The sequence below is a fragment of the Falco peregrinus genome, chromosome 14, assembly GCF_023634155.1.
Source record: "Falco peregrinus isolate bFalPer1 chromosome 14, bFalPer1.pri, whole genome shotgun sequence".
NCBI classification, from domain to species: domain Eukaryota; kingdom Metazoa; phylum Chordata; class Aves; order Falconiformes; family Falconidae; genus Falco; species Falco peregrinus.
The window spans coordinates 18,093,229-18,116,703 of record NC_073734.1 but is presented as its reverse complement, the minus strand read 5'-3'; the positions used below and the strand labels follow the sequence as shown (position 1 = coordinate 18,116,703).

The following is a 23,475-nucleotide window of genomic DNA, read 5'->3' as shown; positions in this document are numbered from 1 at the left end:
TAAAGCACCTCTGTTTTCTTAGGTAGGGCTAATTCTTACTATATAGGGCTGTGCCTGTAGTCTAAAGTATTACCTTTTCTTTGTTACCAACTATCAGAAGCAGAATACATTGCCGTTTTCTGCTCTTATTTCTGGCTTTAACTCTTTCTTTCAGTGACAGCTTCCATACTTGTTCTCTCAGGGGACAGTTTTAAGTTCTTCAATAAGGTAAATGCTTTGAATTTCATCCTGTGAAGAAAGGTCTTGGTTCCTTTGTGGAAGATAATGAAAAATCAGCATTTGCGATGATGGCAAATGGTACCTTCAACAGGTGTCTATGGCCTGCACATATGCTAATATCGGAGACCTTTATGGTATGCATCCCAGGAATAGACACATTGTTATTAGGAATAATTCATTATCTTACCCTTCATTATAGGTACAAGACCTGAATTCTGATACCTGTTCACATGGAAACTATTGGTGTTTCACTCAGGTTTCTCGAGGCAGTGAGTGCCCTTTGTGTCTGCCTAGCAGAGTGTTTTGCAAAGAATTATGCTGTCTTTCAAATGGTGATAAAACTCTGTATTTCAAGAACAGCATTTACTTAACTTCATTGGCTTCATAGCAAAGCTGAGCAAGTTGAACATTCTCTCTCTTGTCATCTTGTTAGCATGCTGCGCACGGGTAAAATACCCTTTCACTGGAACGATCTTAAATGCTCAATGCATGTAATTTGCTGATGTCCAGAGAAGAGCTGCTTCTCTCCAATTCTTGAGCACTTTCACATTTCTTTTTTAAACACCTTATTGATTTTTCTTTCTTAAACAGAAGAGCAGTTGAAGATTAGAACAATGTACAGTCAGAAAGAAAATATAGGGAGATTTAAGTAGTGGGTATAGGTTTCAGAGTAAATAAGAATAAGCAGAATGAAATCAAAGCAAATGGAAAGATGATTATGACATACAAAATCCATAACTTATTTCAATGTCAGAAATTGCTCCACCAGCAGTTATACTTCTTGAATTGAAGAGGTGAGTGTGGAAGCCTAAAGGAATTTCAGGAAAAACCTTAACTGAAGATATAACCCCAAAGTGAAAGAAAGGAAGAAAATAAATATTAGCTCTTGATGAATAAAAAATGAAAATACTTGAGAAGAAAAAAAATAGAGCAGGAGAAAAAGAACAATTCCTTTTTATTGTATGGATTTAAGTTTGCCTATATGTGCACATGGATATAACAATTGTCTCTTGGACATCTAATCATGATGGTCAATGAGAGAGATTTCCGGACAGACAAAGTTTTTGCCTTGTGTACATGGCAACATCCGTATTGGATGTGTACATGGCAACATCTGTATTGGAAGATTTGTTATTAGGAGATTTTAAATCAAGTCAGTGGTATTCCACAAGGAACATCACTAAGACGAATAAATAAAATACACCTTAGTAGTAAAAGATGGCTCTAACATCAATTTGTGTTTGATTCTTATAGTTTTACGTGAGCTATTCTGTTTGGATAGGACTAAAAGGGTTTTTTTAGATGAGCATCACAAGTGGAGGTGCCATTCCTGTATCTGACACATGTACAGCTCAAGACCTTTTTTAACTCTTATTACGATCGCATCAGAGGTAGTGCTTTCTGAACATACTTCTGTAAGAGCTTCAGTTTTGAATACATTTCATTGATTCCTTTTATCATGTCTTCTAGAGGAATGTGCACATCTTGAGAAACATGACTAGTTGTTTACTACTGAGATTTCTCATTGCCCCTTGTAATACTGGAAGCAGTCACACTTCAGGCTGCTGTTTCTCTTACACAGGTTTGTCCTTATTTTGTACCAGTTATCATGAACAATGCTTGTTTAACATTGACAATAGCAAATGCTTAGACTTCAATTAAATTTCTATCTTGAATAGTGCTTCTATTTTTAGCCCACCTGCGTTATTTGGACTGAAGAAGCAAAGGAGGTGACATAGCAAGTTGGAAGAATGAACCCTATTGTGCTCCTTTACTCAGTTCCTTTTCTCCTGCACATTTATTGGACTCAATTCCTTGTCTTTGTTCTCCCCCATAGCCCTTCTCTTCCCTTGTAAATTCACTTGAATGGAGGAATATTTTCTTTGTAGAACAGGAAACCATTTCCAGATTTAAAGGAGGACAGTCTGGAAAACCCATGGGAACAACAGTTATTTCAGAAAAGAAACCAGAACCCTCTGTTGTTATTACTACTATTTTGTGCCAAGATTAGAATTAAATATCTTGACTTAATGGGGACTGAGGTCTCTGCTGAAGGCCTGCTCATCTGGTCTCCTGTGTCACCTAGATGCCATTGCCTAGACTCTTTTAGCTTCTCAGAGGCTGGGCGCATTTGTTGTCACCACTTGTGAAGACAGAACTTTAAAAACGGATAACTGACCTAAGACAGAACTTTAAAAACAGATAACTGACCTATTGTTAATGTTCATGAAGCCATGAAGCCATGATGATCATATTCGGTACCACAAATCACACAACCTTGTATTAAAACTAGTGCTCTCCATTTACTGAGAATGGAATCATATTTTGTGATATTCTTTTAAAAAGAATGATTAATGAGCCAAAAAATCAGCTCTTCCATCTCTTGCATATCCATTTGGGTGCTAATCTAGCTATAGTTATTTTGTGGCCTGTATGGGGCCGTTTATTAATATCACTGTATATCTAGTGGGGTACCCTGTCACAAGAGCTGTCATCTCTGTTGAACAGCTCTTTTGCATGAACATATCTTAGCGGAGGCTAAAGATAATACTCAGAGGAAGTCTGAAATCTGTGTCTTCTCTGAGGGGTGGTCACGCCAAGCAGAGTGTTTTATGAGTTTGTGAAATGGTGTAGAGAAGTTCTCACTGAGTCTGTGGCTAAACAAAGACATCCTGTCTCTAGATCTGCTACTAAGTAGCTTTCAGGAGAACCAAAATCGATTTAAAAAATGAATCATTTGTCTGTGTTTAATGTAACTCTAAAGGTTTGAAATAGATTTGAGCTGAGATATTGTCCTTTCTAGCTAGTGACTTAGGGAACCCTCATAACAGAGATAATCGTTGAACAAGACACAGAACTTAGATATGAAGTTTCAAAGAAGAGGAAGGTTTCAAGTTTTAAATGTGACCACATGAATCATTCACTGCCCAACACCATTTTTCTCTTCCAAGATTTTTTGTGTTTTGTTTTGGTTTTAAAGTTAGGAGCCCTCAGCATGTCTATGCCAGTGTGTTTGAGAGAACATGTGTCTGTATGTGTGCTGTGCTCGTCTGCTGGAATAGGTTCCCAAGAAAGAGTGCTGCAGAAATCCAGCTGCTTTTCCATTAACAGCCTTGCTTTCTGAATGGACTCCAGGAGGATACTTTCTTGAGCTGCCTAGGGATAACTAGCCATTCCAGACTATTTCCTTTTCTATGGTTGGCTGTGTCAGGTTTCGGCCAATGGAGTAAAGCCTTCTTCCTATTATCATGTTAATCACCCATTGTTGTTTTAGCCTAGAGAGCCCTGCCTATGTGCTAACACATACTGCGTACAGAATTCATGGAATACGCATAGCATCCATAGACTGGTGCATTTGTTATTATGGTATTACAGCATGTTCATTAACCTCCAGCAGGCTAACTTGTTGCCATTGATGACATGGGAAGTAGTTAAGAAGCTCTTGGCAGCACCTAATTTGTTCTTTCCTCAGCAGGTGCTCGAGGAAATTGGATCCCATGCGCAGAGGGGGTGACAGCAACTCCTCTGTTTAACTCAAAACTTCTGACTTATTACTGCTGTCCTAAAAATGGGATTCTATACCTAGGTGTGGGGCGGAGGCTGTAAGAAAAAATAATGTGTATCTAAAAGTGCACAAAAAATACCTGCAAAACGTTTTGCTTCAAATAAGTTAAGAGGGTGTTTTTAACTGAATTGGGTTTCTCAGTGCTAATGGCTTGGGGTTCTCAGCCATTCCTTGGCTAACTGAGCTTGTGGCCAGTGCGCGGCGATTTCACATACATTCTGCTGCCATCCACTCGAGCCGTAAGGATACAGACCGCATGCTCATGCCTAGTGGCAAGTATTGCAGTAGGAGTTATTCTGTAGGAAGAAGTAAGCACAAAAGGACCAATTTTTTCTAAAATGCACATCAAAGGATGTCTATTTAGATAGCATATACCCGTGCAGTAAATGAGCACACACATTAGACCAAAGCGCCGTGCTCCTGCTTTGGGAAATAAGAGTTTTTGCAAGTGTACAAAAGCTTAGCAATCATGTTTTATTTTTTTTTCCTAACTTGAATGTCTGACTTGTCAACATACATTTTAATTTCTACAAATGATTTTGTGGATTTTTTCCTGTCATGTTGCACAAGTATACACACCACTGTCAATCTGAGTGCAAACCCCATTTTCCCTATTTGAATAAATGGTTCATGTAATTGCCTCTTCACACTATCTCCTCACTTCTGCAGCTAAGCTTCCCTGGTATGACTTTGAGATGGAGAAAATACACAATAGATTGCACTAGGAAACAATTCTTTGTGGTAATGCAGTTTTTCCAAGATTTCTGATGGGAGACCATTAGAAAATGTGTTTTTTTCCTTTTGTCCTTCACTTCCCCAAGTAACTATAGGTGTATTGCCTACTGTATTTTGATTTTAACTAAAGATTGATTTTCTCTGAGAAAGTTAATCTTACGCTGAAAACAGAATTACCTTCCAATGTCTTTTATTTCACTGTGCAGGAATTTTTACTGCAATGGGTTAAATCACATGAGCAATCTGTTTACGGCTCAAGTACACAATCAGATTTTCATGTACTATCATTTGAAATTTTTAAACTTGAAAATAAAATTTCTCCTCAAGTAGGCTGTTAATTAGAGATTGTATTTATGGTCCCAGAAAAGCCCGACCCAACTTGGTGTCTTGTTAGGGATACGTGAGCAGAAAAGGCCTCAGTGGCGGAAAGTTGAAGCACATAACATGCTATATTCATGATCACACTTGCCTTATGCTACAGTGCAGTTCTCTCTAATCTCTTTTTGGTTATTAAACAGAAAAAGACCTATCAATGCATCAAGTGCCAGATGACCTTTGAGAATGAGAGAGAGATACAAATCCATGTCGCTAACCATATGATTGGTAAGACATTCTTTAAACTAGGCCACTCATTGGCTGCTTGTTTTTTGCTACTCTTTGAAAATCATTATTCTAATAACTTGTTAATATTCATGCTGTAATTTATTTTTTTTATCTTTCAAGGAAAATGATTTTGATGTAATGATTCTTCACTTCAAAGCTTTTTAAATATGTGGTTATAAAAGTGTTACTGCTGAGCTTTTTTCCTTATCCTTTTGAGTCCTCATGTAGCATTTTCATTTATATTAAAATCAAACTTTTGACAGTATCTTCCATTTGATAGCATAAATTTCTCTCTATCCATGTAAAAAGTACTTGCTGGTTGTCAACCACTTAGGAGCAATTATGTTTCAATTTTGTATGTCATGACATTGAATAGATTTAACTGCTAGCATTTTCCCAGCTAAGTGTGGTGAATTCCTGAGGAACATTGTCAAAACAAAACACTTACAGAGTTATTTCAGTGAGGTTTTTTCTTCTTTTCCCAGCAATTCTGGACTTCAGAAAGTTCAACTTTTCAGACATACAAGTGTTTTAAAAATCAGTGCTTGCTGCCTTCTACTACAGTCCTGTCACAAGAGTTTGTAGTAAAGTGTTGTCATCTGATGGGTTGTATTTCTGCTGCAGCTGTATGATTACTTTACTGATGAACTCAAAGAAATGTTTTTGCTGTCTATACAGATGTTATAAATATATGTGTTGGCCCAACAGGTCAGCTTACCTTGATGCATAGACCACAAAGGAGTTACTTACACAGGCCACTGTGGGTATATGTTGGATGAGATTCTTCAAGGACCCTACAGCGTACTCTGTGCATCTCATATGTTCACATGCAGCATTTACCTCCCACAGGCATAATGGTTTTCCTTCAACAATTTTACATTTACGAAACCATCCTCCCGCCAGTGCATGTATGTAACTCCTATTAGCTTTGAAGTGAATTATGCATAAATATCAGAGAGAGAGAAATACAGACTGACACAGTCTTTGCACCCCCACCCCCAAATGGAAAATATACATGTCAGTCACAATAATTCTCATCCGAGAGCCAGGCAGGAACCCCAAGTCAATGTCAAACAGGTTAAGATGAAGATATCTAAAAATGTTTGCTTTTGTAGCAGGTGTTAATGTAATCTCTTGTTTGCAAGCTTGAAGACTGAGATCCTTGTTAATTGGACCATAGTGATTTCATGTAGCTCCCCCCTAGATTTTTTTTTCAAGAAGCCTGAAAGAAAGAAGTCCTTAGGCAAGCTTAGCACTTGTTTCAACTTAATTTGTGATCCAGTAGCTAATAAATACAAAGGTCATCAAGTGCTGAGTTAAGGTTCTGCTTCATTTGAGAGGGGAATTATCTTTCCTTTTGGAAAGATGCAATTTCTTCATTTTCCAGTAACTGATGTGTGAAGTTTATTTATGTATATCCCCAAATTAGTGCTGCCTGGAATAATACACGGTGTATATATATGACATTATAAGGTTCACTATTAGTGCTATTGGAAATCAACAGTGATAGAAGGCATAGGAGGCTGAGAAAGGTGCAGAGCTGCGGTTTGTGAAAACTCTACCTGTTGTTTCCTTGAAGCTGTACATAAGTTATTATACATATTTGGAAGAACTCTGTATAAGTACAAAGATGTATATGGAGTCAGTTCCGTACACCTAGAACATGGTAAATACCAGGACGTGGTAAGAAAATGCATGAACATTCCATTGTGGTGTCATAGCTTGTGTTGCTTTGCTGAGATACAGACTAAGAGCCTTCATTAAGTTCAAGTCATCACTTCATTTTATGGTGCAGTTTGGGAACGAGTGAAGTGTAGACACATAGAGCCAAGCTTCCTCGCACTCTGAGCATCTCAGTTCACAAGGCAGTTGGGCCCCCTCTCCTTCAGGACATGTGACTGCTTCCAAAAAGGTGTTGCCAGCAAGTCTGTTGTTGGTATTTGTGCTTTACTGAGGAGTACTGAAGGCGAAAGAAGAGACTAGATGTCACAGTTTCTGCAGCAATAAATACTGTGCAGATTTTTGGTGTTAATTTGCATAGTGCTGAGTCAGTAATAATAAGGAGAGTGATGGATTGCCTCTTGGGCTTGCTCCTGTGCCCTTTGTTCTAAGCCTGAGAGCCTTGATCCCTTAGTCAGGCCATAGGAGAGATGGACATGTGCGTCCTTACTGCTCAGGCTGGTTTGTCACTTATAAAATAAGGGGTGCAAGAGTTTCCTTTCTCTGTGTTATGCTGAGTCTAGTCAGATGGGCAGAAAGAAGCTAATATAGCTGTTTCTGCAGCCCAGGTCTGTGTCACGGGAGTTGTTAATGTCGTAATTGTCAATTTAAGACCTACAGGTGAGGATTTGTTTGTGCGGGGGGTGTGTGTGGGGGTGTGTGCACTGAGATCCCAGGGTGAACATATGGGTGTTTGGGGAACAGGGGGGAGCTTGTCCTCAGACTGTGACTCCTCAGGAGCCTAGGGTTGGACTCAACGAACTTGTATCTGTCTAAAATTAAGGTATCTGGTTTAATATAGTCATTGAAATGCTGTCTGGGGAAAATGAATGATTGATACCAATCTAAGATAAGAATTTGAGTAGGATAAGCATTTCCAGGGAGAGATTTTTATCTCTCTTTTGAATTTGAAGTGAGCCAAGACAATGAAGTTAGCCTTGACATGTAATTTTTAGGTAAAAAACCCCATGGCTTTGATAATCCAGGACCTCTCAGCAGCACTTTCTTCTCATACTTTGAGAAACACAAAACCAATAGTTGAGATATCCTAAGCACTTGTTTACAGTTTTATTCTGCTCAAGTGACTATCAACAAAGGAATCCCTGCTCTGTAGCAGTGACACCTCTTCAGTGTCAATGTCCGTAATATGATTAAAGAATTCAATTATTTCTGATATCGTAGTCTTAAAAAGTGCATATAGTTAGGTTGGCTGTGCCTCCCTCTTCAAGCTCTCAGCTCCTCAGTCTGGAGTCGGAGGCCCTGCTCATAATTCATAGGGGTAGGGGTTTTATTTTTTTCAAAACAGTATGCAGGGAATTTCCAGTGCTACTCCCACAGACCGCTTTGAAAAATTACCCTCCTGCACTCTAGCCCTTCATATCCTGTACACAAACACAGAGGCACACTGGGTCCTGCGCAGGGTCTCTGGGGAAGGAGCAGGCTGGATACATCCCCAGAGGAGGTAAATGGTAGATGTTTTGTTTCATTTTACACTGGGGCCTGTAGGAGGGCTGTAAGCAGCAGAACAGACCTCCTCAGCTGCGGTTAGCCAGGAAGGGATCTGTTTAGAAATGTTTTCAGCCGGCAGGGGGGTTAGGGGTGGAATTTTTCGAAAGCAGAGATCTTTGAAACATTGCACTGATTGGGGCTCCTTTGAAACATTTCCATGCCCACAGAAAGGGGATCCCCCTTTGAAACATTTACAGGCGTTGGGGAGTCCACCTGGGACTATATCAAAAACTTTCAGTAGTTCTTGCTGCCTCTGTACTTGCTTACCTCCTGTTGCGCTGACCTGGCCATGTTTAAAGCTTCTCCCCCTTATCTCCCCACCTACCACAGCCTCTGATGTGCAGCCTCTATTAGATGCAGGGGAGGATGGGCGTACGCAGCCCTGGGCTCTATGGGGGGGCACTGAGCAGCCATGGCAGCAGCCAGCAGCACGGAAATCTGTGCAGCTCCTCCCCAGTGGCTGGGGAGCTATGGAACTTCAGTCTCCACCACAGGGCCACCGCCAAGTCCCCGTGGCACACCAGTGATGGCTGCCCTGGGGAAGGAGCCCCAGCACTCTCCTGTCCCACACTGCCAAGGACCCCCAGCTCGGAGCCCTGCAGAGGGAACATCAGGATTTGGGCCAGGGCTTTCCTACTGGGTTTTTACAGCTGTGCTGTTCCCACAGCCAAGTCGGGTGCCCTAATTAATATTTTTCAGGGTGCAAAAAATTCCACAGACTTGTTGCTCTCCAGGCGGGTCAGGTCACCCAGTATCAAGGGAAAATGCATTTGGATCCATGCTGGGGCTCTCAGCTGTTTGGGTAAGAGAAGCGAATGTAGCAGCGCTTCTCTCTGTCGCTGTTAGATGGGGAATGTTTTCTATTTAATGTTCAAAAAGATGAACAACTGTCCCCACCCTTCTTTCTCCCTTTCTTTAAGGAAGTCTCCTGGCAAACATGCACGGGAAGCTCAATTGGAGTGTAGTTAGGGCTGGAACAGGGAAAATAATGATTCCTGGTCATGCTCTAACACTGGGCTTGCTGCGGGACCTTCCTGCCTCTGGCTGCAGAGGAGTGTGTTTGTGGGCTCGTGAGAGGCTGTCCGGCTCCTCTGAGCTCAACAGAGCGCTTCCCCGGTGCCACTCCTGTCCTTACATGTGCAATTGCCAGTGCTCCCAGTCAAAATTCAGATCTGAATGCCGGTGAGCAGCGAGAGAGGGAGGGGGGCGCAGGCTGGGCAAGTTGCCGTATGTGCGATGTGAAACATGAGGCCCTGTTTGTGCTTTGAGAGCCACTGGGGACAGAAGGGAGTGCTGGAGGGAAGAGTTCCAGAAGTCACATTGAAATTGTTCAGTGGTCTGGTTCTTGGACTGCTGTCTGGGTAAATACTTCCCTGTCTGATGTGACAGGGACAACCAAGTTAAGCCACATGTTTGGAGGAGCAGGTAGAGTTTTGTGAGTACTGCCGTAAGCCGTGGCATGCCGTACATTGTATGTGGTATAGGACTCCAAGTATCTGAATTACCTTGCCTGCCCTTGGAGGTCATGTTTCAAGTTCTGGAAACACTCTGCTAGAATTAAACACAAAGAGGAGGGATAACATGCATCCACAGTTATGTTTCTTTCAGATGCATACAAATATTCTAAACAAAAAATGACCAAATAAAGGTTTGTTATTTTGTTAACATTTAAAAATAACAAAGTAAGTTTGTTGTGCATAAGAGGTTAAACTGTAATAATAACTACAGAAATAATTTTCTAAAAAACAGCAGTTTAGGAAGCTGATTTTATGTTTGAAACAATTAGCGGGTGATACCAAGCTCAAGCAGTAAGATGAAACCAGCAGAGTGGTGAAGAGGTTGAGATAGTATTCAAAGTCAAACATAAACCAATGTATTCCCAGTTATGTTTCCCTTTTCTGTTTAAAAATTGAAGCAGTTTTATCTTTTTATTTAGGAACTCACAGTTTTCATAAATTCAGATCTTAACAAAGTTGCTAACTTATGTATTTCCGAAATAAAAATTCGGACTCTTTTTGAGTGGTCTTGGACTCTTGCCTGTCACAGTAGATTTTAAGTGTGTGTGTATGTGAAAAGGATGTAGGTAAAGACCGTTTTTGCAGAACTGATTTTTACAGATGTGGAAATACTAGCCCTGGGCATCTCTGATGAGGATGTGAAGCATTTCTGGTACTCGGGCCTGATCTTGTGAAGTGCTTTGTTCCTTGTTCTCATTGATTTGGGAGCTGAGGACAGCTAATGCTTCTCACAGTCTCTCTTACAATAAAACATTTTTTTTTTTTTCATTAAATAGATGTCAATATTGGAAGAAGGACAGCTTTAATTCTTGTAAAATTCCCATTTTCCTGTGTATTTTGTTTAACACAGTACTTGAATGCCAATTGCTGTAAAGTTTTGAGTGTGCTATTCCGTAAATACATTCCCATCCATTAATATACCATCGTGACATTGTATCCTGAGACAAAACTGTTTAATTCTTGAGGGAAGCTCTTCAGACCTAAGCGCTCATGTTAGTGAAAGCGTATACATGGTAGCAATGATAGTGACATTGTAGAGCACTGTCTTGGTAATAGCTTTCAGGCATTAAGGCAAATAAACATTTGCCAGATTGTTTTTGAAGCATTAGATGCAAATTATCAACAGGAACATATTTCTGGACTGAACAGCTGAATGTGTGAATTAATTATGGACACATTAGGAACTCAAAAATATTTTTTAAACTTTGATGTTTGTAAAGCATATTCGGAGTAATTGCTCTTTTAATGCAGAAATGAAGGTACAACTTGTTTACCCAGTGCTTGCTTCAATATCCAATTCTATGTGGATTTGCCTTAATTAACGATATGTACTAGACTTTCATTTTGCAGTGGCTGGCTATTGTGAAAGAATTTTAGAAAAAAACAGCTAAGTGTACTTATCTTAACAGATGAACAACATAGATGACTTTTCCTCACACACATGAGAACCTTAATCCCACCACGGGCGAGTGCCGCGGGCTGGCTGGAGTCCTGTGCCGCCACCGCTGCAGCAGACTTTGCCCGAGTGGAGCTTGCTGCTGGCTCAGGCTCCTGGGCAAAGGGATTTGCTTACACCAGTAGGTCCTCATGTTATTTTGTCCAAATCTAAGCCCTGGGTTTCTATTTTTTTTAAAAAATATATATGATTTTTAGCGTTAAGCACTTGTGCAAGTAGTTAAATAACATTATGATGAGTATAGTGTACAAAAGGCTGGAAATGTTTCATTTCGAAAGCCACACTCTAACAGTATACTCACAGTGAAAGCCAAATTGCTAACAGGGAGAAGAAGCTCTGTTTATTTTATTATAAACAATATTGGCCTTTAATATAATCTATTACTTAATTGCTTTCTTACTTAGGAACTGGTTTCATAACGTTACGTTTTTACTGTCCCTTCCTTTCTAAGGCTGGAAAATTAATTACCCAAAATCTTAATAATTTTATCCTGTCATACTGTGCTGATGTGGCCTCCTGCAATTGTTATCTATGCATATTTGTTCATACAAATCACTCCGTTTCATGAGCATGTATTTTGTTTTGCTTGTTTATCTGCCAGGAAAGAAATAACATTTCCCTTAATGTATTCATTCACATATTCCTTTTGCATTTTTCATTTCATTTACAACTTGGTAATAGTGGTTCAGTTTTCACTGACATTTTTATAGCTGCTATGACAACATTCCTGTTTTGCATGATACATGCATAATCGGCTATGATCACAGTTTTACATTGCTTTCATTCTTTCTTAACTGTGTTAAGATTCCTTACAGCCTCTAAACTCAATTTTCATATGCAGTTGTGATTACACCTGTTTAAACATTTTCCTGGTAGTTTCATATTTATTCATAAAGAGAGCAGTTGATAAAACACCTTTTCTGCAATCAGTCTGAGTTTTAAGTGTGATGTTTCTTCAAAGTTATCATTAGCAAGCACCTCAATCTATTCCCAGCCTTTCAACATCAGTTAGGCAGGGTGGCAAAAAATGCTGTCTTTCAGTAAACTTTGCCCTGTGTAGCAGAGATTTTTCTGAATGTGTAACTTGTTCTTCATTTGTATTAATGCTATTAACCTTGAAAACTGTTGTATGTTTGTATTTAAGAGTCTGCAGAGATGCTTTCTGCCTGTTTCTCAGATATTTTATATGCCAGCACCCCTCTGTGTCCTACTTTTGAGGAAAAAACACCAGAATATTTCTTGGGGGTGGGAGAGGGAACAAACCTCCATCATTTCTAGGTGTAGTCTTCAGACATTGTACAAATAATGTTTTCAGAAAGTTGTTCTCCTCATGTGAATTGTGGGACTAATGTCTGTATCAGTTCTGTCTTAAAATCTAGGTGTGGATGATTTCTTCACGGGAGCTTATTAACAGATAAAGGTTTTATCTGGAGAAAGTAGCTGTTACTGCCATTTCTTATTTGCCAAACAAATGTCTTGGTTTGGAGACATCAGGTACCAATACTACCTTTCTTGAGTGACAGAAAGCTTTGTACCTTTTTGTGAAAGATAGCTGATAAATGGGAAGTGAATAAGGAACAAAGAAATTAATGTTTAGTTCATATACCAATACTGGGTTAGTTAGGAATTAGCTTAGACAGAGTTATAAAATACTCTTCTTACCTCTTGGAGGAAACCTAGAGAAGGTTCCAGGCTGTTTCCAGTCATAGAAAAATGGGAAAAGAAAGTATACAATATTAGTAAACTATAGTTAAATTCTTTTTCTACGCATAAAATTCTGGATTTCATTCTTTCTGAATATCTGTTCCAAAATTCAGCAGTTCTGAGCATTGGACCTAAAATGTTTATTTTTCTTTTTATTATGGAACACACTCTGGTTTTGAATCAGTAAGGGTACTGGCGTACATATGCTGAACCCTAACTAGTTATCAGAGAAAAATGGTTTGTGTGTGTTGTGTTAAAGGTCCAGATTTGTTCCTCCTGTTACTTGGTTGACTTCAAAGAGAGACAATTGGCCCGTTGCCTTTAATCATAGTTCAAACTGAACGGCTTCCTTAACCTTGGGGAAGATTTAATCTGGCCTCCTAGAACAAGAGGTTACCAACTGACATGGCCCTTAAACAAACCCTATTTCTGTTTTTTCATAGGTGGCTGGCAAGTAAAATCAAACACAGCCCTCCCTGTGTGCTCTGCCTGATTGGTGTACTGGCACCTTTTTTCTTTTTTTTTTCTTTTTTTTTTTTTTTTTTTTTTCCCCATTTGTGGAGGACATCTTTTCTGCCCTGATGTTCTTTACAAGTGATCCCCATGAAGGAAGCCCATATAAATTATTTAAATGCTTTTACCTTTTTTCGATGTCTCAAGGCTCCTGCCACAGATAAAGCCTTTGCACGAATGGTCTCTGTCATTTGCACCAGATGCACTTGCTTGCTTGCCTAGCAAGTTTTTGTCACAAGCTCCTTTTTGTTCAATTTATTAGTAACTTTTGGTGCTTTGGACCTCTGTAAGAATCAGGAGGCTTTTAACTGAATATATTGACTTGGCAGATTCATTGTGTGCCATTTAAAAAATTAAGTTTCTTTAATTAAAAACGAAAAACCTTACCATTCTTGAGACAACCAATAACCACCGTGTGATTACACAGTACACCTGAGGAAGAAGACTTCAGGTTGTCCCTGTCAGACTGCCCTGCAGTAACGTCAGACTTAAAAGAACTAGCAAATCATTACTTTATAAATAATAAAAAAAAAAATTGTCCTGCCACAACTGAAAAAAACACGTGTATGAATACCATGGTCTTCAGAAGACAGAGCTCCATAGCAGGCCAAAACACCTCACTGGTTGTGGTGTTTTCCATAGGCATCTTTGTCACAAATACACTCTCTCCTTCCTCTCCGCTGCTTTGTTTTTTGTGGTTTGTCCTGCTGGCACAAACCCAGGGACACACAGGGTGAACGAGGTGCTGACCCCATGGGGAGGAGCTGAACCTTTTAACCTCCTGCTTTCTGTAGGAACAGGCCAAAGCCAATTTGGTCTGATGTTTCCTCATTTTGCACCTGCTGAAATGGTGGAGAAGAAGACTACAAAAATGGCATTGCAGGTAGGAAGTACGTAGCACATTTCTGATGTGTATAAATTGCTACTTCAGTCAATCATAGTCCGCTTGAGATTTAATCCTGCCTTCAGATGCTCATCATCCATCGTCTAGTGGACAGCCAAGGGCCTTAAAAAAATGACCAAATCTTGTGAACGTTGTGAGTGTAACTTTGAGGTGTTTAGATTTTATGATGAGATATATCTTATTCTGTATTCACAAGCAAGTATTTTAGCATGGTTTTAGCTAGGCAGATCCATTGGTTTTAGGATTTTAGGTAGAGTTTTGGTAGAGTTTGGGTGTTTTAAAGAATCAGCATCAACTAGCACCACTGGTATGTCCTCAGCTGTTACGTTTTGCACACAGCAGCTATCAGATATTATTGGGGTATGGACAAATATTTCTTAAACCCCATGACTTTAAGCTATATCCAGGAATAAATATTGGCAACAAAAGTTAAATGATGAAACCTCATGCAATGAACAGTAACTGAATCAAGCTGGGCCGGATATAGCTAGATGAAATTGAAGGGAAGAAAGTATTCCAGTTACATTTTCTCCTTTTTTAACTTTCTGGTTAAGAATTTTCCTTTTATTTCTTTTTTTTTATTTTTTTTTTTTAAAACAAACAAACAAAAAGGAAAGAAGACAATAATAATAAAAAAAGGATAGAGCAACTTTTGTCCTTTTGATTCAGTATTTATTCTTAAATTCTAGGATTTGGGGGGAAAACAGGAAACAAAACAACCCTCCTTACACCTTTAAAATGTTTTAAAGCTGTTAATAGCTATGCCTTCACTTGCAGAAGAACATCAATGGAGACAAGTTCCTTTGGAGGCTAATTCTAATGTGCCAGAAACTGAAATCAACAATGTCTGTGTTAAACCTGAATGATGAACTTTCAAGGGATGGGGGATTTAAATTGAGATGTTAGTTGCTTGGTTAGTTTGCTTTATATTCCATTTGGAAATCTAAAGGGAGAATGCTATGGTTTTTTAATCTAAGCCTTTTAAAGTTATATATCCTTTGACTTAGTTCAACAAAGAAAAATTTGAAAAATACAATGAAAAAGCAATCTATAACTTTTTTTCCTTGTAATTACAATAATTCAAAAATAATGGCCTGAAATTTAATTCTGTAGGTCCTTTTAAAATTTTCTTTGTCTCTTAAAAAAAAAAGGAAGGATATTGTACTACCCCATAGTTATACAGAAATCCAATACTACAAAAATACTTAAGGTATCAGGAAAGTTAAATGTGTTATTAGAGCATTATTAAAAGGAAAGCTGGCTTCTTTTCATGTTTTCACTGAAATTTGTGAGGACTGGTGGTATTTTTTGGTGTGTTAACAGTGTTAACACCCATTCTCAGGGCATCTAATGCCCAGGTACCCATCATACTCTTTGATTGTGGGAGATTTTCATGCGTAAGAGTTCACCTTTGGGTCCCAAAGAGTCCATGTCGAGTTGTTGTGGGGAAAACTCACAATGTATTTTCTCAACAGCCTGTTTTGGAACAGAAATGTGCAGTTGCTTGCAAATGCTTCACTGCCAGGCAGCTCAAGATGGTGAAGGTTTGCGGTTCTGAAGTTCAGTGCAGACTTTTCTTGTAAACTATTAACTGCTGAGTGGTTTGTGTTTTGTGCACTAGTAGTCCCTGCAATCTAGTTTGCAACTTTGAAGAAAGGAGACATTTGTCATGCAGGCTAGGAGGCCAGATTTCATGTAACACAGAGGTGTGGGTCTGTTACCTCTAGAACTGTGACTTAATACTCTATTAACACCTGAGTATATTGAGGTTTGTTTTTCCACTCAGTGGAAATACTATTAGACCATAAATGTACAAGGTGTAATTATATCTATCTTGTGTCTTCATTCTTGTTTGAACATGACTTGCTAGGAAAAAAACTCTAGAGACCCAAAATACTTGTATTAAATGGCCTAGTCAAAGAGTTTTCCCGGTTTCCTAAGGCTTAGACCAGGAAGTGGCTGCCATTTGCAGGCTAGCAATACAGTAAAAGCACATCATTGTACACAACATTTTATTTGGACAGCTGCATAAAAATGGCAACACACTGTGAAATCCATTAACAGCAAAACATGTTAAATTCAGCAAAATGCATCTCATGTGGAACACTGAATAAGAAATTATAGTCTGAGTTTTACTAGCTGGTTATCAGAGTCTGTCTTGAATGAAGAAAATTGAATTTTTTCCATGCGTCTGCCTATAATGACAGTGAACACTGTACAGTGGATTTTGAAACTAGTGCACACCTGTAAATTCTTGCCTCACAGACTTTTCAGCAAGTTTTTTCCCAAAACTGATCTTAATATCCACGAGTAGCCTAAGAGGGCAGTTTCCACTCATACAAGTAGCTCTTACTGGCATGTTGGGTCCCACTTCTGCTCACTAGCATTCCTCAATTCTAAAACATTTGTATGGGTAGGTTTTAGGGGATGTAGGAGTAAGAGCTCAAACTAGGAGTAGATGGATCCTTCCCCCTTTGCCTCCCTGCTGGTGCCAGCAAGGACTGCAGTCTTGACAATCAAGCGTAGGTCCTTTGGCTTTTGTGGAATTTCCATGGGTAGATTTTGCTGTGCATGAAGTAAGACTTTTCAGAGTTAATCAAATAGCATTTAAAAATTCAAAAAACCTCTTGCGAACTATTTTGCATTTCTATTGTTCATAGTGTTTAACTATGAAATGTTGCTCATCAAGATAGGATGCCATTTAGTATTCTGGTAGAGAAAGAAAAAATGAGTTTACTCTTGCCTGGTAGAAGATGAAACAGCCATGTTAACTTTAGCTCTAATCATGAGATTAAAAGTCTAATGGGGAATAATATCATTTTCAGTCTTCAAAGCCAGCATCAATGACCTTTGGAGAGTTTTAACTTCAACAACCTAATGGTTTCTCTTCTAGAAGATGCAAAACCCAGTCTTTTTCTTGAAAGGAAAAGTTGATGGATGAAGGTGAGTGCAATTAACCGTATGCTGCAGCAGGTTAAACGACTTTTCATTATATTCAGTACAACTTGTGAGAGGTTGTTTCCAGGCTTTATTGTCCAAGTCACTAGCTGCTCTGAAGGGGGGAAATAAATCCAAGGAGGAGCCACGGGGCTAGGGGACAGCGTGGGGGTAGCCCCACTCCTCCACCCAGCTGGTCCGTGGTGGCGGTGGCTATTGGCAGCAGGGCTGAGTGCGCACGCTGCTCGCCCTGAACAGGTTTGCTGTCTTTTGGGGCTTGCGTCCCGTGTAAGAGTGCTGGAATTTCTTGTTTCAGTTCCTGTTTGCTGCGTTTGCGAGCTCAGGCTGTTGCTCTTTTGCCAAGCTGGCGGCACGCGGGGGTGACTTCCTGCACAGGGGATGTAAAAGCGATTCTCTGATTCTTCCTCTGCAGCCATCGGGAGATAAAAGCCAGGACATCGAGGACTGCAAAGAGGGAGCCAAATTATATTTATAATATTAAAGTGAGTGCATTTGTGGTTTTGCCATTCTCCAGGGTTTTTCATAAGTAGAAAAACATGAATTAGCATTTTCCATTTCCATATATTGACTGGAAAAATAGCCTGCTCTCAATTAAGACCTATAGCTTTTGGGATGTATGCAACAATTTTATAAAATATTTACAGCAAAATTTGCATTTTACATGGTATTATAGTTTTTCTTGTGTTTAGTAGAAAGGACTTAGGCCTAAGAGAGGAATTCCATCCAGCGTACCGAAAGGGAAATAAATCTAAAATTAGATTGTTAGTATTCACAACAAGGAATGTCCAGCGCTGACTGTTACCTTCATAATTATCGAAGGTCACTTTCCCCACCAGCTATTTGTTACAGCTGCTCTAAGGACTGTGCTCCCTATGCGGAGCTATGACTATCCCTTTAAAACTGTCTTTGGAAGCGATTGGAGCTTTGTGCTAGACAGATAAGTAGAACATTTTTTACCAAATGTAAATGCGCGCTGTAAAGAACATCGCTATTTCCTGGATAATTTGCAGTTGTATATTTTATGTTAATTTCACCGAAAATATTGCACCCCTGCCAGGTTTAGTAGAGGCTCACTGTGATATGAATAATTTCTAACGAATCATTTTTTTTTCTTCATTTAAGATTTGGCACCTTTTTAAGATTTTAATAATAGCAACAAGGAGGAAGATTTAGAACAAGTGAAACATTAGAGCCAAAGAAATTCACATTGAGAGCAAATGTAAAATAGCAAGAATAATTACATGGAAAACAGTTTCCACAGATGTTTTTCCTTGTAATGTAATAACTATTTACTAAACTGTTTATTTTAGGCCCTTGGTTTACAATAAAATATTTATACATGCTCTGCTGTAATAAAAAAATATTGACAAAATACTATAGAGATTTTTAAAAGACAATTAGTATTTCCCTGTCTGGAATGTGAACACAAGAGAAGCAGTGCCAGCCCTTGCCACGCTCGCTGAGAGGAGATGGGGGTTATCAGCAGTAGCCCTTTTGGGTTTGTCAGTGTTTGACTTGGCTAACCAGGAGGCTCCGGACTTGTGGCAAATCAGATTGTAACTTACTGAAGAACATGAAAGTTAACATTCGAAAGACTGTGGAAACATGCTTTTCCACTTCATTTCAGTAAGAAAAACTTTATTCCGTTCCTGACATATACAATAAAGTTATGTCCTGTCTAAGCAAAATGTGCTGCTTTAGGAGGGGGTTTAAAGTTCAAGATGCCAGAGTCCTGAATCTTGTGCTTAAGAACTGGTGTGGTACAGTGACTTCTCTCAAGTATTGCCTGTGGCACGTTTAAAGCTATTGCTTTGTCCTGACTAAGCCATATCTGTCATACACCTAATTCATAAAGTTACTCACATGCCCATAGAGTGTGTACGCTGTGTTACACAGGGGCTACCTGCACCTATGCAGATACAGCAGCATCTCAGGGTACTGACATAAATTCAGCAATATTGAAATGGCTACATATTCTCTTTCCATGCATAATCTTAAAATGTCTGTTGTTCTGTTCATGAATATATAGAAGAAACTTTACTTTCAGGTGTCTATGGCCTTACCTTTCAAAACCTTGAACACAGGGTAGTATCCCATAAGGAACTTCACTTCCTCTGCCTGCCAGTTTCATAATGAAGGATTGTACTTTTCTTTCTTCAGAAGTAGTTGTACATCTTTTACTTAACACCAGACTCCTGGCACACTTTAGAAAGAGGCCTCCAGGACAAAAGAGAAGATACTTGTAATTTCAGGGAGAAAGGCCCTGCTGTCTGTCTGTGTTTGAGCACCACCACCATGTTAGAGGAACCTGAAGTCTAAAGTGTGAGTAAAGACTGCATGGCTGGGTCTGAACACCCAACGTTTGGGAAGCAGGAAGGTTTCAATATCTAGATCTGAATCCATATTTCACAGTTCAGGCTCTACTTTCAAGTAGACGATTCCCTTGAGTTTCCGTGCTAGCAAGTTGTGAGCTTTATCATTGCAGAGGAAACAGAGTAGCTGCGTTGTGAAATGATTTGAAAAATGAATTTCAAATATACCTAGGAACCTATTTTCTTTGTGAAACTAATAACACTCACCTGTTTGAAAATCAGCGGTGTGATTGACTATGCAGATTTTTGTCGTGCTGGGTTATAACATGCACAAAAAAAGAACAGAGCAGAGCAGAAAGCGGCAAGCATGAGAACTAAAACTGAACAAAAGAGGGAGCTAAGAAATCTAAAATGTTCAGTTTTAAGGCAGAATAATCATGGTTACCAGATGCCTTTTGTTGTAAACAGGCTTTTTTTCCATGGTTGACTCTTACATAGAGGCCAACGCACACAAGAAGCTCGTGAGCCTCGTGCCATGCCATGCGAAACCACCACGTCCCTTTCCCATGGTTTGCCCTTGTGGAACTTAGCCTCACTGGCTTTTTGATAATTAAAAATTGGCTTTCCCTATGGAAGTCTGGATAATTTAATATCAAACTTACAATAAGAAAAATAGATGGTGTAGTATGTGCAATATTTTCTGTAAATTAAACCAAAGTTGGGTTCTTAGCTTTTAGCCTTTTGCTACCTTTCTGCCTATGAAATGTTGACACATCGCAGAGGGCTGCCAGGTTATGCAATTATTTCAGTGCAGCTCCTTTTGAGTCATCAGTAGGGTCCAAAGCTAGCATTAAGGAAAACAAAGGAATTTGTGCTTGGAAGTCAGCATTGCCCTGCACACACAATTTTTTTTCCATTTTTTTTTTTCAAGGACTATGTTATTGTGTAAGTTAATGATTTTGTTTTTAAGTTATATTCTCAGGGGCATGGGCATCCAGAATAATCAAGGATGTCCTTTTAATACTGATCCTGTGCAATGTTAGGTCTCTGATGGAAAAATTGGGCCGATTACAGGGTTAGGGCCTTGGATTAACCCCTGCTTGGGAGAAGTGTTGATTTCCTGATGCTGAATGTATTTGTAAATTGATACATGTTACCTATGTGTAAATTAGTTCAAGTGAAAGTAAATTAGCTTGTTCCCTTCCCTCCTGCCTTTGAAAAGGCCACTGAATGTTTATCATAGTAGAAGCCATTATATTTGTTAGTAATTTTGAAAATGAAGTGCACCTGCCAGTGTTCCGCCCTTCACTGGCTGAGCCCAGCTCACCTGCTTGGCCCTCCCAGCTTCCCGTGGCTGCTGGCTGGGCAATGGACACAAGTCTCGCGCCCCCCCCCCCCCCCCCCCCCCCCCGCCCCCGGAAAGCTCAGGGCGCAGTTCTCTGCCTCTAGCCCAAATCGGATGTCTCTTGGACTGAAGTGGGAGTCCTGCATGTATGTAAATCAGAAATGTGGGGTGCTGTATCCACTGTGTGGGTCTGAGGGGAGGGGAGGGCATGTTTTGGCATTGGGAATTGCTTTGGGGTTTTTTGGGGGGGCTGTGGAGAGGAGTTTAGCAATTTTGCACTTAAATTGGGCAATGTTATCAGTACTTCTGCATGGAAAAGTAGCATATTAAGAGAGGTAGATAAAGGAGAAGAGCAAGAAGGCACATGTGAAGGAGGACTGTGGAAGGAGTTCTTTTTCCTCTTTTGAAAATCCACGTGGTACGAGTTATAATGTAAGCCTTTTCAAACGTTCTCTAAAAACATTCACCTAGAATCCTTGGTATACCACTGCATGTAATGAAGCAACTGGCAGAGTGTATTATTTTAATAAAGTGTTGGCTGTTAGTGTCTCTCATACTGGATCAGGAAAGGAGTTCAGAGGAACAGATACTGCTGAAGAATCTGTCTCCAATTTTCCCTTGGAACTGCACTTCAGGGTTTTTAAAGGTTTATGTATTTAACAGTGCAAATCTTCATTTTAGCTTTTCATTTGCTGCTCAGGATTTTTATTAATTTTGCAGTGTTCATTTAAGTTGATCCAGCCCTTTGTATCATTTCCAGCTTGAAATATTAGTTCAGAGATAAGCTTTGTTATTAAATGCTTAATCTTGAACACTTGTCTTATTTGGTAAGAATTATCTCTGAGAAGTAGGCAAAGAGAAGTTGACTGCTGTGGTTTTAAAGCAGCTGTAACTGGAGTAGCCCAAGTACTAGTTTACAAAGGTTGGCATCCCTTCAGTTTGCCATCGCAGCAGCTGGACTTCATTAAGTGCTGGTGTTAATTACTGGGAGGGTGTTGGTTCAGTATGCATGCAGCAACACTTGGGGTGACACACAAAACAGGAAAAGGGTCACCTTGAAATAGAAGCTTTAAAAAAAAAAAAAAAACCAAACAAAAAAAAAACCCAACAAAACAGGGCTGCCACTAATTTTGTAACTGCATTTAGTTCACTTATGCTGCAAACAGTGAAATAAGCACTACCGTGTGGTCATAAGGAATGTCTTAATTGCTTCTGCCATTGATGAGGCTAGGAAGGAATGTAGGCACAGTGCTGGGCTAACTTGCCCCGTAATAAAGGAAGATGTTAATGTCATATTTTCTATGTGTGTGGCATGAAAGAGAGAGGGAAAATTCTTTTTGTATTCTCCAGAGTTTTCGAGCCATATACATTATGGTTTGAGGAGGAATTATTAATAATTTCTTATACTGTAAATAGTATTCTGTGGAGAAAACCTGTTAAGGGCTTGTATCTGAGGAATGTTTAGGGGATGAATGTCATGGAGAATAACATAAAACATGTGGCAGCATAAAACAAGTATTGCTTGGAAATGTTGTGTCCTAAAGCTGATGACATTCAGACAAAGCGGGCCAAGTCCAGCCCTGGTGTAAGCAGCTAATGGTGCACCCAGCCCAGTATCCCACCACCGGCTTAAGCAAAAGCTAATTTTTATCCCTGCCTTTTGCCTGGCAATTGCCTGGATGCAGGAGCCGGGCACCCAGGCTGGAAGGGGTGTGTGTGAGGACGTTGGAGGAGAATTAGGTTATTACATTTCCTCCTTAATTCTTCATCAGGGCTGCCGCCTGTATTTTCTACAAAAAAATCAATGCATTCTGATTCTGTAATTTCCCATGGTGCCTCGCCGGGTGCGCGGTGTGCCGTGGGAGGTGACATATCCGGTCATGGCAGCTTGAACTCTTTTTTCCAGTGAAAGAATTCATTGGAATTTCACAACCTTTGCATGCTTTTGTGAAAACACTCATTTGTGTTTGCGCCAACCTGCTAATGGCGGATGCCGGGGCTTGTGAATCCCACCTACATTCGGTGCTCGTTATGGCATGGAATGTGCCGTTAATAATGCATCTGTGAAACTCAGCTGCGAGGGAGCCAAGTAATTATCCCACCGTAGCGTTCCCTGCTTCAGTGTCATCACAACTGGGGCTTCATTAAAAGTCCTAACAGTAGAGATGTTGTGTGGTGCAGCCTGTATATATATTTTTTCATTTAAATTATCAGCAATGCCATGGCTCAGAGGTAATTTGACTTTTTGAAACCGTGGAGCCCCTGTGAATTTCCTTCCTCCTCTCCCTCTCGCTGCCGCACCAGCTGATCAGCCCCAGAAGAACAAAAGGTTTATCTGAAGCTATGAAGCATATATTCACCAGCTTCTGGCGTCTAGATAAAAAAAAAAAAAAAAAAAATCAAAGTACTCCATTGA

The 23,475-nt window shown here is 39.7% G+C and overlaps 1 protein-coding gene across 6 annotated transcripts in view; it reads left to right on the top strand.

Moving 5' to 3' along the window:
- Positions 1-23,475, top strand: part of ZNF423 (zinc finger protein 423) — a 234,663-nt gene that overhangs the window by 139,278 nt on the left and 71,910 nt on the right. For 5 of the 6 annotated variants that reach the window (XM_055818868.1, XM_055818869.1, XM_055818871.1 and 2 more), the window contains one exon: positions 5,038-5,122. The exons of the other annotated variant lie outside the window; for it this stretch is intronic. In XM_055818868.1, the coding sequence (XP_055674843.1) occupies positions 5,038-5,122 (85 nt within the window). The remainder of the gene's footprint in view (positions 1-5,037; positions 5,123-23,475) is intronic. 6 annotated transcript variants of the gene reach the window in all.